Source organism: Periplaneta americana, chromosome 13, assembly GCF_040183065.1.
Source record: "Periplaneta americana isolate PAMFEO1 chromosome 13, P.americana_PAMFEO1_priV1, whole genome shotgun sequence".
In the NCBI taxonomy this organism is placed as follows: Eukaryota; Metazoa; Arthropoda; class Insecta; order Blattodea; family Blattidae; genus Periplaneta; species Periplaneta americana.
In genome coordinates this window covers 29,003,416-29,022,078 of record NC_091129.1, presented here as the reverse complement: position 1 = coordinate 29,022,078, position 18,663 = coordinate 29,003,416, and the positions used below count along the sequence as shown (strand labels likewise).

General features: G+C 34.3%; 1 protein-coding gene across 5 annotated transcripts in view; it reads left to right on the top strand.

The window, feature by feature from the left end:
* Positions 1 to 18,304, top strand: part of galene — a 758,695-nt gene extending 740,391 nt beyond the window's left edge. For 4 of the 5 annotated variants that reach the window (XM_069842980.1, XM_069842981.1, XM_069842979.1 and 1 more), the window contains 2 exons: positions 9,813 to 9,931; positions 17,063 to 18,304. In XM_069842980.1, coding sequence (XP_069699081.1) covers positions 9,813 to 9,931; positions 17,063 to 17,955 — 1,012 coding nt within the window. In that variant the 3' untranslated portion in view covers positions 17,956 to 18,304. The remainder of the gene's footprint in view (positions 1 to 9,812; positions 9,932 to 17,062) is intronic. The other variant, XM_069842978.1, reaches the window with a different exon arrangement.
* Positions 18,305 to 18,663: the final 359 nt, after the last annotated feature.

The window sequence follows — 18,663 nt, the reverse complement described above, 5'->3', positions numbered from 1 at the left end:
CCATATTTTTCACCGAGGTATGGAAGACAAGGTACATATTTAGCTTGCTTGTCATATTTATCTTCGTGTCTCGTTCAAAGCAAATCGTAGGGTCTAAGACCATCGCTTTCTGGGTTCTTCTATTGATGGCAATTATATCGACTCTTCTGTGAGAATCATCTTCGGACACACAATGAATCTCCTCATGTACTTCCCATCCTCGGTTTCTTAGCAGGTTGGCAATTGCTGTACGGGCAGGTATATTTCATTGTGTGTGATGTCAAATTGAATCAGGAATTTTCAAAAGGGACAAAGTCCGAAAAAGTAAATTTTAAGAAAACAACAAAAAAACTTTTTGTATGGATCTGGATGTATGACAGTCCAAAGCATGTTGATACACAATTTAAATGTGTACATTTTGTAGGAATTGGTTCCATGAGAAGTAATCCAGTAAGAGTGTATGGAGAGCCAGAAACGGGTATAAACTCAATTTGCAAAAAATATGGACTTGGTCTCTTTTGCAAATTCCTGATTCAATTAATAAAAGAAAAAAACAAACATTGTTTTGAGAGAGGCAAAATAACATAAATACTTCAGTAAATTACAACCTGTTTTTGTACGACTGTTGAGGCTTAGATATTCTATTCAAAATTGACTGGGTTGGTGTTACATTTTCTGCAACAGGAACACCACAGCAGGTACCCATTTGATTTCTGTTCATAATGAACTATTGAAATATTATAGTTTGCTGCACTGCGGAAGATTAGAAACATTCACAACTGCACTGTCTGATAATCCCTTCACTACTGAACAGAATTCCACACCGCGAAACATTTCGTTCGCGCATGCTCAATAATCAAACTTGTTTTGTTAGTTACTATGCCATATTTTGGAACGGAGGAAGTATGTCAAAACGTTACGTTTCCACTGTTAAACTTTAGGCTATCTGTCCTCCTACAAGACGCTCCGGGTCGTACAACATTCAGTATAGTAAACATGTCAATCAATCCATGGGGGCGTAGTTTCCAAGACTCGAACCGGAGTTCGACGAGTTTTACTTGTTCTCCGTTTGGCCATAACTGCGCTAGATGTTATGGATCGGGTTAAGAAAGTTCATGTTCGTAAGGCAACTAAGTTATCTCTGTGACAGTGTACAGATAAAAGAAACTGAGCTGTACAATTTATTAGATTAGATACATACAAACTATATCATCCACTCACTACCCGTGACATAATTTGAAAGTACTACCGTTAAAAAACACGTCTAACGATATCCTTGATTACAGAAAGTATTGTCGGAAGAGAAATACGTAAAATACAATTATTAAGCGATGTTACAAAACCTTTACAACAGAATTGATCGCAATCGGCTTTTATTAATTCTCTCAATAATTTCCCTCTCGTAATTGAATCAATTAATACTGCCTTTACTTTTCAGAATTTCACACGATTCCGAGAAACCGTAATATAATTCCGTAACTCGACAAATGGTTAACACTTTATTGTTTCTCAGAAATATTTCATCTGAAAATACAATTTTTAATTAACGAGATACATTCTGAATGGGACATGTAGGCTAAATTAATTAGTACACTCTCATTTTCGGGAGAATTTCGGAAGTAATTGCGGAAAAATGTCTCTCATATTGGTAGCTAAGGAACACGAGCAATTAGATAGGAGGAATTACACTGGTCTACAAAAAAAAATTATCTGCTACTCAGGAACCTTATACTGAAATTGATGCGCAATCAGATTTATCATAGCACGTCAGGTTTTTCACTTGAGGGACTGTAACATTAATTCTAAATCTTACTATTCTGTACATACCTGTACCGTAAAGTCAGACATGTAAATTGAACCTAGTTTTATATGGAAAGTCCACTGCAAGAATGATGGATGTCACTTTCTTGTCGAAAATGAACCAAGACTGTCAATGCATAGCTTAAGACATATAGAATGTACATACAGAGTTATATAGCATTAACACTGATAGTCATTGTCCAGTAATGATCGGAACATCAAAGTTAAGCTTTGAGCGCTAAGCATTTCAAACTTTCAATTGCTTCTCCTGAAAAATGTATTCCAAATGACATCCATCATTCTTGCAGTGGACTCTTCATATTTTTTGGCAAATTGTTATATTATATTATTTTAAATACATTTATAAGAAGATATACACTTAAAATATATAGTAAGCACTAAAAATTCTGTTAGAAGTGCTTGAGACCTTTGATTTTCCGCTTATATTGGCATGTGGTTGATTGCTGTAGACACTAGCAGAAATCCCAACAATACTTGAACCGTATTGACACTGGTACCTGGATTCCATCGTTGATATGTCCTGATGGAAACAGTCACCATGTTCATCACTTACAGTGCCGAGATTTGATGGAAAAAGTCAAGGTGTGAATGAAGAAAGTGCATTTTTAAAGAAATGCAACAACCTATATTCTGAAATGCTCTAAGTATGTTATATACTACGATGAAAGAGTAATGGAACGGAGAAAAATTCTCTCCGGCGCCGGAATTTCAACCCGGGTTTTCAGCTCTACGTGCTGATGGTTTATCCACTAAGCCACACCGGACACCCAATCGGGCGTCGGACAGAATCGTCTCAGATTAAGTTCCAACTCTTGGGTTCCCTCTAGTGGCCGCCCTCTGCACTACGTTATGGATGTCTATGAACGTAGGACTGAAGTCCACACATGTGCTGAGGTGCACTCGTTATGAGTGACTAGTTGGCCGTGATCCGACGGAATAAGCGCCGTCCGACGCCGGGGTGGGTATCCGGTGTGGCTTAGTGGATAAAGCATCAGCACGTAGAGCTGAAAACCCGGGTTCAAATCCCGGCGCCGGAGAGAGAGTTTTTCTCCGTTCCATTACTCTTTCATCGTATGATGACGCAGAATATCTGCATGGAAATATATGTACTTCGGTACATTAAATAATATATATGTTATATACTAGCTCAGCATAATTATCAGATCGATAATTTCCTAAAAACCTAGTTGAAACTAGTACAAATGTGTCCCAAGCTTCGAATTCAAAAGCACTCAGTTTTGACCTGAACGTAGTGTCACACATTAATTGTCGGATCTCTGGCCCAATGAAAATTCCTGCCTTCAATTATGCATCAATTTTCACTCTTCCAAACTTCTCCTTCAGATACTTAAAGCTTTCACTATCATGATTTAGAGTCCGCACAAAGTTTTTCATGGGGTCAATTTTAATGTGAAGAGATACAAGAAATATCTTCTTTTCGTCAACAAGCACCTTGTTTTAAAAAATTAAAAATATTGTAATTTTAAAACTGTGACGTGATAGAAAAAACCGGACCTAAGATCTGTAATCAGCACACTTAAATTAGGGTTGGTACACTTGTTTTTGTTAACTAGTAAAATCACAATGAAATAAATGAAATGGATCTATATGTATACTTACTTACTTACAAATGGCTTTTAAGGAACCCGAAGGTTCATTGCCACTCTCACATAAGCCCGCCATCGGTCCCTATCCTGTGAAAGATTAATCCAGTCTCTATAATCATATCCCACCTCCCTCAAATCCATTTTAATATTATCCTCCCATCTACGTCTCGGCCTCCCCAAAGGTCTTTTACCCTCCGGTCTCCCAACTAACACTCTATATGCATTTCTGGATTCGCCCATACGTGCTACATGTCCTGCCCATCTCAAACGTCTGGATTTAATGTTCCTAATTATGTCAGGTGAAGAATACAATGCGTGCAGCTCTGCGTTGTGTAACTTTCTCCTGTAACTTCATCCCGCTTAGCCCCAAATATTTTCCTAAGAACCTTATTCTCAAACACCCTTAACCCATGTTCCTCTCTCAGAGTGAGAGTCTAAGTTTCACAACCATACAGAACAACTGGTAATATAAATGTTTTATAAATTCTAACTTTCAGATTTTTTGACAGCAGACTAGATGATAAAAGCTTCTCACCCGAATAATAACACGCATTTCCCATATTTATTCTGCGTTTACTTTCCTCCCGAGTGTCATTTATATTTGTTACTGTTGCTCCAAGATATCTGAATTTTTCCACCCCTTCGAAGGATGAATCTCCAATTTTTATATTTCCATTTCGTACAATATTCTGGTCACGAGACATAATCATATACTTAGTCTTTTCGGGATTTACTTCCAAACCGATCGCTTTACTTGCTTCCAGTAAAATTCCCGTGTTTTCCCTAATCGTTTGTGGATTTTCTCCTAACATATTCACGTCATCCGCATAGACAAGAAGCTGATGTAACCCGTTCAATTCCAAACCCTGCCTCTTATCCTGAACTTTCCTAATGTGAATTCAAATATAAAACTTAAAAATGATATTTTAAAATTTTGATGTAACAGAAAAAAACGGATTTCACATCTGTAATCATCACACTCAAATAATTAGAGTTGGTACACTTGTTTTTGTTCAGTAGCAATATCACTGTAGACCAGTGTTAACAGTCTTGTAAGCAGTATTCAATAAGTGAAACATTCAACCCTCAGGAATAATTAATCACTCTGTAAAGTGGCAATCTATTTCATTTTAATATATGAAGTTTATTACTTTTTTCATACGGACCCTGATTCACGTACAGTATTTCAAGGTTGAGAAATCCATGATATCCAGGCTAGTAGACATTTTTAAATATCAGATATGAATTTATTGACAATTTTATTTACGTAATAATATTTTTAGCTCATAATTTTCAAGATACTTAACATTTCTCAAAGTTAAATCTCAGAAAATATATTCTTGGACACGTAGAATATTTTAATTTAATTTATTTAAAACTGTAATACTGAGACAATACTGGCATAGGGAGCAAGCGTGTATAAAAATCGCTTCTGAACCTCCAAGAAGACGTAGTGGCAAAAAACCTCTTATTTAAACTTCCTGGGCTGCTATTACACTATAAAAGCGTTTTGACAAAGATCTTTTATAAAATATATGACTGACAGTGTAATGGAGTTTCTTTTATAAAAATATCTTTGATAAAAGATATTTTATAAAATGTAAGTGCATCTTGTTATCTTAGATAAAAGATTTCTATACCTTGAAACAAATATGGCATAACGCAAATATAACTGGACTGTTGCTATCACAAAAATTCTGATATCGGAGTGAGAAGGAAATTAAATGTTGTAAATAAATAATTTGTATAATATAATATTAATTAATAATTTATAATAATTTGTATAACTTTCCAAGTCCTCGCGTTGTAGCTCTTTAAATAAATTTTGATGGATACCTCTCTTATCACGTTTTGCAATCCACGATTTAACCCACATGTGTTTCTCTTTCAGTAAAATGCTTATGTAATAATTGAACTAATTGTAGCTAAACAGGCATAATACTGTTCTTCATTCATGATCTTATAAACTTAACGCGTACATATTAATATCAACAAATCATAAACTTAACGCGTAAATATTAGTATCAACAAATCATAAACTTAACGCGTAAATATTAGTATCAACAAATCATAAACTAACGCGTAAATATTAGTATCAACAAATCATAAACTTAACGCGTAAATATTAGTATCAACAAATCATAAACTTAACGCGTAAATATTAGTATCAACAAATCATAAACTTAACGCGTAAATATTAGTATCAACAAATCATAAACTAACGCGTAAATATTAGTATCAACAAATCATAAACTAACGCGTAAATATTAGTATCAACAAATCATAAACTAACCCGTAAATATTAGTATCAACAAATCATAAACTAACGCGTAAATATTAGTATCAACAAATCATAAACTTAACGCGTAAATATTAGTATCAACAAATCATAAACTAACCCGTAAATATTAGTATCAACAAATCATAAACTAACGCGTAAATATTAGTATCAACAAATCATAAACTTAACGCGTAAATATTAGTATCAACAAATCATAAACTAACGCGTAAATATTAGTATCAACAAATCATAAACTAACGCGTAAATATTAGTATCAACAAATCATAAACTAACGCGTAAATATTAGTATCAACAAATCATAAACTAACGCGTAAATATTAGTATCAACAAATCATAAACTAACCCGTAAATATTAGTATCAACAAATCATAAACTAACGCGTAAATATTAGTATCAACAAATCATAAACTTAACGCGTAAATATTAGTATCAACAAATCATAAACTTAACGCGTAAATATTAGTATCAACAAATCATAAACTTAACGCGTAAATATTAGTATCAACAAATCATAAACTTAACGCGTAAATATTAGTATCAACAAATCATAAACTAACGCGTAAATATTAGTATCAACAAATCATAAACTAACGCGTAAATATTAGTATCAACAAATCATAAACTTAACGCGTAAATATTAGTATCAACAAATCATAAACTAACGCGTAAATATTAGTATCAACAAATCATAAACTAACGCGTAAATATTAGTATCAACAAATCATAAACTTAACGCGTAAATATTAGTATCAACAAATCATAAACTTAACGCGTAAATATTAGTATCAACAAATCATAAACTTAACGCGTAAATATTAGTATCAACAAATCATAAACTTAACGCGTAAATATTAGTATCAACAAATCATAAACTTAACGCGTAAATATTAGTATCAACAAATCATAAACTAACGCGTAAATATTAGTATCAACAAATCATAAACTAACGCGTAAATATTAGTATCAACAAATCATAAACTTAACGCGTAAATATTAGTATCAACAAATCATAAACTTAACGCGTAAATATTAGTATCAACAAATCATAAACTTAACGCGTAAATATTACTGTAGTATAAAAAAAACATAAACTTAGTACGAGTTCAGTTACGATATTTTCTGATACGCTTCTAGTTTGTGTTGAATTGTGCTTCCGACCAAATCACAAAATCAGTATATTTTCCCACAGTTAAAGATAGACTAACCGTAAAGAATTATGAACCATCATACATATTCACGCAATTCATGACTGGATACGGAAAATTTAATTCATATTTTGAACGTTTCAAAATTGACAACCCAAACGGCTCTTCATGTCCATGTGAACACCCCACACAAACTGTCGACCACCTGTTATTTGAGTGCCCGCTACAAGAACGCAAGAGATACCGGCTAGGAACCCATCTTAGCATGTGAGACACAACTTTCTCACCACCAATAACAAAAGTTCTTCTGAAGCAATGTTGCATAAAGGAATTTCACAGATTTATTACAGATGTGTTTAAGACCTTGTAGAAATAACAGTAATTAGTAACAGTGTCCTATTTATTCTTCTTGGAGCCAAATTTGTAACTTTTAAAAGTGTGGTTACTATGTTGAAGTGTACTCGTATGTGTGGTAGCGGATGCTTGATTTGTTGTGTATGTGAGTCATAGTTATGGGATGCTTGATGTCGTCGCAGTGTCTTAATTATAGTTTGATTGTGTTCTTTGACTATTGTGTATTAATTTATGATGTATGTTACGGAAAGCTGCATTTTTGTGTTATAGAGAACGGCTTTTAAGAAGTATTACGTATGTGTATTGTAACAGCTTTTCTGTATGTCTCAAATTGATGCCTGATTTTTGCTTTGCAATCGCAATATCTAAATTACGGATTGTTTATGTTTTGTTTACATTGTGAAAGCTAATTTATTTTTTCTCTTCCATTTGTCTTTATGCTTTTTTTGTGTAAAACTATAGCCCTAACATACATATGTAAAATAGGGCTACCCCCATTGGAGATATAATAATAATAATAATAATAATAATAATAATAATAATAATAATATAATAATCTATACTAATAATAAATCTGTAGCCGAAATTTTTCTGGTAATTTTCGATTTTCCAAAAATAATTGGTCCTAACATATATAATTAACCACCCTGAAACCGAAAATCGCTTTTTTGAAATTTTTGTTTGTGTGTCTGTCTGTCTGTCTCTCTGTCTGTATGTTTGTTACCTTTTCACGCGATAATGGCTGAACGGATTTCGATGAAAATTGGAATATAAATTAAGTTGGTTATAACTTAGATTTTAGGCTATATGGCATTCAAAATACATTATTTAAAAGGGGGGGGGGTTATAAGGGGACCTGAATTAAATAAATCGAAATATCTCGCTTATTATTGATTTTTGTGAAAAATGTTACATAACAAAAGTTTCTTTAACAATAATTTCCGATAAGTTTTATTCTTTGCAAAATTTTGATAGGACTGATATTTAATGAGATAAATGAGTTTTAAAATTAAATTAACTGCCATCTAAAGCCGTGTAATGAATTAAAAAACAAATGACTTCGTCTATAAGGGGCCTTGGACACAACAATCGGAAGCTATGAAACATAGCCTACAGAGAATGTTTCTGTGTTTGTATGAAGTAATATGGGAAGCTAAATTAACCGATTTGTATAATTAATTATTATTTCACCATTGAAAATTGTAGTTTCTCTAGATGGACATAATGCTATAATGTTATTACAGTAACTTCTGAGTGAATTGAGGACAGGTAAGATTAAAATAGCTTCTTATGCACAGAAAACTTGATAGGCTATTCTATATATTCGTTTCCAGTATTTCTTAAATTAATGTTTATGTACACATTCATTCTAATCTCAGAGAATTAACGAACAACGAGAGTATATTGATTTAGTACGCAGTAATAGTATGTTAGCTTAGCATTCCATTACCGTATTTTATAATCCAAATTTTATCTATGCTCAATTGAATCGTGTTAAAATACATATGCATTAAATGCAATGCAAAAAAATTGGGTAATGAGCCAAGCAGATTATGTTGCGCTGTTGTAAAAGTTGTTCCTCCTGAGATTCAAGAGCCCCACAACAAATTAAAAACTTACTTTTCGGAGTACATCCGTTATGAAGACACTTTTTATATAATATAATATAATATAATATAATATAATATAATATAATATAATATAATATAATATAATATAATATAATATAATATAATATAAGTTATTTAAGTTATTTGAAGGGTTCAGAACTATAGTGGGCCAAGCTCCATTTACTGAATACGTAGAATACAAGGGTTAAAATTAAGTTATTACCATAATTCAATGGAAACATATAGCGAGTAAAATAAAGTATACACATTAAATCTAAATGATGTCAATATTCATTAAACAATGGTTGCATGTAATAAAAATTAAGAAACATGTTAAAGGAATTGTCATTGCACCAAATGAGTGTCTCTGGACCAAAATGATCGCATTTTAATTATTTGGATGCAATTTAAATTAAGTAACATATTAAACGATTTATCCTTCTATCAAACACGAATGTTCCCTGGATCAAACGTCCTATTTTAATTATGTAATTTCTTTATATTTATTTCTAACGGGTGCAGCGGAGCTCACGGATACGGCTAGTACTAATAATAATTATGCTTCCGAAGGCTTTAATTCCTTCTTCAGAAAGTGTTATTGTGGAAAGCCTGTTACGACATCTCTTTTAAAGAGAATCAATAATTGATAGGCCTATATTCTCCGGCCGCGTTACGCCTATTGAGCAGAGTGAGGATAAAGACAGAATGGCCATCTCAAAGTTTCTATTCCAAGCTTCCCTTGTACTAACTCCTACTCCTCTCGCCAAGACAAACACGTTTCCGGACGGATCCTCTGCTAGCCTCTGGATGGCTGCAGTCTTGGCACGCGTCCCTGTACAATAGGATTTCTTTGTACTTTGATACATTATCTCCAATACTTGCACCCTCCTTCATGATTTGGGCACAAGAATGCCTTAACCTAAACCTAAAACCCATATACAAAACACAACGGAAGAGGATAGGAAATAATAATGAAGCCTTGTCTTATGTACAGATACTACGATGATGGCGATCGCGAATTGGGGATGATGAGCAACAGGGCATCGCAACACTCCCGCTTCTCGGACACAGTTCTGCAGGTGTCGTCAGGTGGCGGTGCCGCCCTTGAACGAGGTGGGTTATTAAGTTGCATAATACGATATCAGTCAGCACAAGGCAGAGCATTTCTGTTCCCAAACGCACAGCGGATCGAGTAGTTTCTTCTGGTACATCTATTACGTCACGTGGATGCATAAGCAGGATAGAATTGCAAGCAGGTACGCATGGGATCATTAAATAACAATAAATAAGCCCTTCTAACGTCATATGACGTAGAAAAAACATTCTCTTAGTTTAAACAAATTTTATATGATGTTCAGGAAATATTTGCATTTCATAACCACAGAATATGTGTGTTCGTTCACTGCAACGTGTTAGGTTTTGATAAATGAATTATTTGTATATATTGTGTAAAATGTAAGTATTGGTAATTTTTATATTGACTTTTGTTACTATTATTTTGTCTCTGTAACGTCATGTGACGTAGAAAGAACATTTTCTTAGCTTAAACAAATTTTTACTGGCTTTCTGAATAACTTATACAGGGTGTTTCCGAGGTGGTGTTACAAACTTTCAGGGATGATGGCGAAGGGCACATGTATCAATTTCAGATAAGGAACCCTGGTCCGGAAATGACCGAGTCGAAAGTTAAAAGCAAAAATAGTTCTGTGGAAATGAAATAATTTTATTCTTCTGTACATCTTATTTATGTGTATTTATCTGTACAGCTTACACATACTGTATTCATCTGACGTTGTTTATGTTATCTACTTACAGTATTACATTCAGTGCGCTGTCTGAGGGATGGGGACGGGAAACTACACTAAAGCAATGTAGATAGCGTAATGTGTAACGGACATGGTCGGTCCTGATATGCACGTCTGTAGACAGCAGTGTTTGTGTACAAGTTGCAGTGTCCAGTCGATCAGTCCTAGTGAAATGGAGGATTACACGAGAGCGGAATAAGCAGACCAGATTTTCGAATACGGATGAGCCAATGAGAACAGTAGACAAGCTGACAGATTGTATCGGGACAAGTACCCACGTAGGAGACATCCGGCCCATACCATCTTTCCACTACTGTTCCAAAGTTTAAGGGAAGGAGGGCACGTGGTACCAAATTACAATTCCATTTCCACACAACTATTTTTGCTTATAACTTTCGACTCAGTCATTTCCGAACCAAGGTCCCTTATCTCAAATTGATACATGTTCCTTTCGCCATCATCCCTGAAAGTTTGTAACACCACATTGGAAACATACTGTATATTGTTGTTAATCGTAACGGAGTTTATTTTTTTATTTTTTATTTATTTATTTAAATTTAAATATACAGAATAAAGAATATAATTACAAAACAAACAAGAGAAATAGAAATAAAATAATACAAGCAATATAAAAAGAAGATACAGTAGTATTAACAAAATTTGAGACCGAATGAGCAGCGCTCGTGCTCGGTCGCAGTTCAGATATAATATTAAAATAAATAATAATAATAATAATAGTAATAATAATAATAATAATAATAATAATAATAATAATAATAATAAGTAAAATAAAATAGGAACTAAAATTTAATTACAGCGGCAATGGAATTATATAATATAGTATTAACACTAGAGAAGAATAATTTCGCACGTGAAAAGTAGGACTACTATATATTTCAAAATTATAGAATACAAATATAATATAGGTTGATTAATTCATACACATAGGCTATAAATTTATTTAATCAAATTGAAGATATTAACACATTTCTAATTTTCTTGTTATATGTTAGTGGGTTACATGTTAGAAGTTCTGGGTGTAATTTAGTTAAAGCATTGTACAACCGAGGGCCAAAATTTATGCTATGCTTTAGAGCAGCAGATGTGAGACATTTAGGTTCTACTAATGTTGAATTAATATTTCGTCTTGTGTCATAATTGTGTGTCTGTAATACAAACTTATTACGATTTTTATGATAACATTTTAACAGCGTATACTTATAAATTTGTTCAATATTAAATACATTAAATTCAGAATAAATTAATTTAGTTGGATAATCGAAACGTTTCTTCCAACAAATTTTAATTATTCGTTTTGTAGTAAATTTAACGGACTAAGATTAATTTTTGTACTTCCACCCCAAACAGTTATACCATATTGAATGATAGACTGAATAATGAATACGTGGCTTCTTTCAAAGGTGGACATTTACAACTTTTGGGATCTAAACAATTTTCACTGTGTATTATTAGTCTATATTTATCGCTAAATTTTAAATTTTGAACACTGGCAGCTGTTAACGAAAAAGGTACTAAAGTTGATTTAGATATATTTAAAGAAAGGAAGTTGGAATTAAGCAATTTTTTAACAATGTTAGCACCTATATTAGCATTTCTATATGCTTCCTGCCAAGAAAAACCACTGAAAATAACTACTGTATCATCCGCATATGAATATAAAGATCCATTAAATTTTTCTAAATTTATATTTAGCAGATCATTAACATATATTAGACATAAAATAGGTCCCAAAATTGTTCCTTTAGAATAGTTACAGTTAATGTGAACAATGTTTACTATTATTTTCTATAATATATATTATTATATATACTAGTTCAGTATTATTATCATCTAATTATATTTTCTGTCATATGTAGCGCTAATATTTTGTACAGTGCTACTTTCGCAATGTTAGTGCGTTTATATGCTTATAAAGTAGCTGGGTAGACCATTTCAATTTAGTAGCAATCCCACTTACAATTATTGTCATGCTCCATTGTTTTTATTATTATTATTATTATTATTATTATTATTATTATGTACCGAACTAAGTTATACCTTTCTAGCGTCCTGACGTAAGCATTTAGTGTCCGAAGTTGAACCCTAAAACTCCAGGATATACTAAGCGATAACTTTTCTAACTTATTTCTGAACGAAAATGCTCTGTCTGATCATCACTCATCAGCCTTGTTAATTCTAACATTTGAGGAATATGGACGATGTCATTTAAAAGTTTTATCAAATATATTTCAGATTTTACAACCATATGTCGAAATTTCTAGTTCGTCAACATTTCGAAACATTTTAAGGGACACAAGTACTGAGTCTTGATGTTTTTATAATTTTAACCCAATTTATTCCATTCTTTAACTGTTTGAGGTGTATGAAAATTCTGAGTTCAATCGGACTGCTAGTTTCTAAGTTACTTTTATTTTAATTATGTAAATTAGTGAAATATAATCAAAATCTTCAATTGTAGGCTAATGTGATTTCCAATTTAATTCACGGTTACATCGGTTTCCAAACAATTAAAAAAGTAATATAGTGAGGTATTATAAACAATTGGACAAAATTAAAGTATATGTATGAGACAATATTTTACTAGTGTTATTCATGAATATAATGAAAATATAGAATACCACTTGTGACGAAATCACTCCACTGCTGGAAATATTGTAAGACTAGAAAACAATCAAAATCAGAGTGTATTAAAATGCATTGAAATTATCAGTTACGTTCGGCTACAAACAGGATCAATTTGGTTTAAACGATGAGTTGTTACAGTGAATAATTTCCTTCTTATGGAGAGACTTTCTAGCTTCCTGACGGTATACTTAATTGAGTACCTTCGTGGAAAAAGATTGGATGTAACAATTTTGACTATAGCGAGTTCTCAGTTGAATAACGTTGAATGCTAGTCCCTCTACTAGATAACAAATAATCTAAGAGAAATTTCGTTTTGAATCATAGTCATTTTTGATATAAATATTGGCTTCTCTGGAAGAATGTTGTATGTTATAGAAGATGACTGAGGCTTCTTGTTCTAAGCTGGCACCATCAGCTTTTAAAAACATAAATTCGTGCAGAAAACATAGGCTGAATTTTGACGAATTGAAAGATAATAAAGGGTGCGTCAGAAAGAACGGATGGATTTCAAACTATCGATACGCAACGAGGAGAGAGAGATATAGTGAGGGGGACCACGACTGTTGGGTCAGCCATAGAATGCAGTTTCAGTTGAGAATATGATGTTGGTCTGGTGCACAACGTGCTTTCATCGTAGAGACATTTTTGAAAAATGAAGAGTCTGTGATCGCCTCTCAGGACTCATTTCGACATCGGATGTCACGCTAGGATTCCAACTCGGAATACAATTTTGCGGTGGGTGGCTTCATTTCGTATCACAGGTTCAACATTAAAGAAGAAATCACCTGGACGAAATTCTATTGCACTGAGATTGTCCGAGGCTACGGTAAGATCTCGCGCCCTGCGACTTCTTTCTTTGGGACCATTTGAAGGCGTAAGTTTGTAAACATCGATCACATACACTGGACGAACTGAAGACAGCGATTCGTGAAGAAATCGTGGCAATTGCACCAGCTATGACTGTGAAAGTGATGGCGAACATCAGAAAACGCCTCGATGCCTGTATTGAAAGCCAAGGACATCATATGGATAATGTTGTTTTCCATAAATAAATTGCATGTATTGGTGAATATGTTGATAACAATAAATTTTTGATTTGATGAATCTTTACAATTTTCTTGCCATGTGAAATCCATCCGTTCTTTCTGACGCACCCTGTACAAGGAAGATTCTAATCGGAATGGAAATATCGTCCAAGAGAAAAGACCTTCATTTGAGGTAGGTACGCAGAAAAACGTTGGTTGTTACCTACTCTTCAAATTTATATCAATATCCATTGCAAAATTACACAAGTTTGAAATATTCAGCTACTGACCAGCCTCGTGATCTAGTGGTCAGAGCTTCTGGGTACAGTTCATGAAGTCCCCGGTTCGATTCTAATTAGAACACAGGAATTTTTCTATAAAGGAAATTGTTCTTGTGTTTGCTTTCGGTCTGCTTGTTAAGCTCTGTACGTTATATAAGTCTTCAGTCCTTAAATTTTGTTATGTTTCCTAACATTAAGTCAAACATTCTATAATATGATGTTCTGAAATTATATACAAGGCTTTCATTTCAAAACTTCCCAGTCTAAATAACTAATTATTTAAATTGAATTCAATTTAAACAAGAAATACATACATTTTGATATTGAGGGAGAAGTTTGAAACCAGGCTTAATTGCATTTTAGATTTCACCTCCCAACCCCAGCCACTCCCAATTTGAAATTTCAAATGGCACCCCTATATTTTTATACTTAAATATAAAAGAGTATTCAATTGTTTATACACCTCATTAATTTCTTTTTGCATCTTTTGTTTTCTATAGTCGCTGGCAACCTGGATTCTTGTTATAGTTGATTAGAGCTGAAGAGAATAAAGCTACAAAAACTTATTGAGCATTTCATGTATAGTTGTGTTTGTGTATTTAAAATGGTGTATACCCTTCAAGAGACAACATAAATCATCCTTATTGATTAAATTTAGGAAATTACCCTACAATCAACTGATAAGAACAAAAATACAGGTTGCCAGGCGACGATAGAAAACAAAAGATGCAAAAACAAATGAATAAGGTGTGTAAACACTTGAATGCTCTTTCATTTAAAAGGAGTGCGTTATATAGCAGTAATAGTAATATACGTTACAAGAGCGGTATGTTGACGTTTTCATGTTCGAGGAAAAGATTGAAAAAGCGAAACGTAGTTGAGCTTTTTTAATTTCCGAGAACATGAAAACAAACATACCGCTCGTGTATCGTACATTATTTTGTGCGAAGATCGTTTATTACATACTGAAAGACGAATTTCTAATTAGTTGCAATGAAATCTCCATGTTGGTTTCTGTTTAATGACGGCAACTTCGGAAAACCAAAATATCTTCCTTCAACATTGTTGCTATAAAATGTTTTCTGTGTTTACTATACTCCAGCAGGCCGTGATATACGTCTGTCTTTTTTTTCCCCAGTCTATAAATGCGAACTTAAAACAAACGGTAAGGTTATGTAATGATTTATTTTTCATTTTAATATTTTAACAATATTATTTATATAACATATTACAGTAATAACATCGGCATCTGGAATCTTGTTGATTTTTTCACGGCTTCCTTAATGTTGCTTGTATCAGGAATGCAATAAGTTTCGTGGAGTAGTAGACTTTACTTAATTTTTGCAAATATTTAAAAACAATAATTAACATTGCAATTTAGGTGAAATTGCAGTGGTAAGTTTCCAATTTATAATTATTACTATGTTAAAAGTCTCTAAAAATAATATGTTAAAATCCTACAGCAATAAAATGAATGTCGCACTTAAGCGGTAAGAAGAAGGAAATTGTTATGTGTGTTACTTTGGGATTACTGAATGTGGTATTTCACATTTACCGCGTATTGGTTCTGTGCGGAAAACAAGCAAATACGCACGATCTCGCACAAAAATTTATAATAGCCTCCCTATCGATATAAAAAATGAAACTCAAAACATAAGATTATTTAGGGCCAAATTAAAGAAGTAGGCTACCTAATTTCTCACGCCTTCTATTCTGTAGGTGAATTCATGACATTCAATAACGCTTCATGAAATTGATACTAAAACTTTGTGTTGTACTAGTAGATTATATTGTAGATCTCTTCTGTATATATTTCATCTAGACTATGACTATAAATTAAGACTTTATAATAGTATTAAGTTTTTTGACTTGTTCCATATTCTAGTTGTGAAGCAATGTATGAATACCATGGAATGTTAATAAATACAATACAATACAATATTTAAGTATAAAAATGTAGGAATTCCATTTGAAATTTCAAAGTTGGGAGACTGCGGGTGGTGGGTTAAATCTGAAATGCAATTAAGCCTAGTTTCAGACTTCCCCCTCAATATCTAAATTGACGTGTTTTTTGTTTAAATTGAATTCAATTTCAATAATTAGTTATTTAGATTGGTAAGTTTTGAAATGAAACTCCTGTAGAAATATGTCTTATTTGTTACGTCCAAACAGTCTTCCACAATTATATTTTTATAAGGCTATAATAGGACTATGTATGACATCCAACCTTGTTTCACTGGAAGTTTGATAATATATTACATTTTAAATACATTACCATGGAGAAAATTTTTTATTATCAAGTAAGTATATTTTTGACTGCAAGATATATTACTTCAATTTTTTATTGACATATATGTTTTCATGCCCAAAATTAGTTTTTCTTCTTCTCTTGAAAAATTGTCCAAGTGTTGTACATCCAACCTTATTCCACGGAGGTACTCAATTATTGTAGCAATGTACATTCTAACAAAGGCAGAAATTTAATAGCAGGTGTCGGCGCTGGGGGAGGCGAAGACCTCCTGCAAGGAATAGATGCCTCGACGGCGCCCGTGCTGTCCAACAAGTACGCCATCGAGCGCGAGCAGAGGAGCAGCCAGACTGCTCCCAGACGCTCCAACTCCGCCACGACTGCGACCAAGACGGAGAAAGAAGCGGCTCGCCAACACCATTTGGCGGTGGATGTCCCCTCACCTCCACCAATCCCGCCCTCGCCCATGGCGCAGACCAGAGACTCCTTGAAGAGCAGCATTCGGAGCAGAGGCGGCGGCGGTGGTGGCGGTGGCAGCTACCCGCCGTCGTACTCTGGTAGCGGGCAGCAGCGGTACCGCGGCGGCGAGCAGCTGGCCATGGCACATCAGCCCTCGCCGAGCAGGACCAGGATCATGTCGCCCATGGGCTTCGCAATGAGAAGCCAGCAGTCCCAGCGGCAGTCGAAGACGTCCAGGCTGTCCAGGCTGCGGGAGGACGCGGACTACGACGACTTCGTCGACTACTACGACTACGAATACGACGACGCCGGTAGTATGCAGCCCAGCCGGTCCAAGCCTGTGCCCATCTGGCTCTGTGTGTTCCTTGTCGTCACGTACATCTTCTGCGGCGCCGTGCTCTTCATGCAGTGGGAGAAATGGGAGTTCCTCGACTCGGCGTACTTCTGTTTCATTACCTTGACGACTATCGGATTCGGAGACTTTGTACCTGCAAAGCGCGTACAGAATAAGGATGCTACTGTGAGTATAGCGCTGTGTTCTCTTTATCTCCTATTTGGAATAGCTTTGCTGGCGATGAGTTTCAATCTCGTACAAGAAGAAGTGATCAACAACATCAAGTCCGTCGCTAAGAGGCTCGGTATTGTTAAGGATGACGAAGAAGATGAGGACTGAAAATCGTTCAGCGATGCAAGGGAAAAATATTTTATATTGGCTAGAGTCTCTATTCCTGCTTGTCAAAATGCATAATCGACCAGTAAAGCGACTTGAATTCTAAATTTCAGGCAGGGAAAATTCATCCACGAACTGGTTTCTTTGTACTTGCAAAGCGCGTACAGAATAAGGATGCTACTGTGAGTATAGCGCTGTGTTCCCTTTATCTCCTATTTGAAATAGCTTTGCTGGCGATGAGTTTCAATCTCGTACAAGAAGAAGTGATCAACAACATCAAGTCCGTCGCTAAGAGGCTCGGTATTGTTAAGGATGACGAAGAAGATGAGGACTGAAAATCGTTCAGCGATGCAAGGGAAAAATATTTTATATTGGCTAGAGTCTCTATTCCTGCTTGTCAAAATGCATAATCGACCAGTAAAGCGACTTGAATTCTAAATTTCAGGCAGGGAAAATTCATCCACGAACTGGTTTCTTTGTACTTGCAAAGCGCGTACAGAATAAGGATGCTACTGTGAGTATAGCGCTGTGTTCCCTTTATCTCCTATTTGAAATAGCTTTGCTGGCGATTAGTTTCAATCTCGAACAAGAAGAAGTGATCAACAACATCAAGTCCGTCGCTAAGAGGCTCGGTATTGTTAAAGATGACGAAGAAGACGAGGACTGAAAATCATTCAGCGATGCAAAGGAAAATACGTTACATAGGCTAAA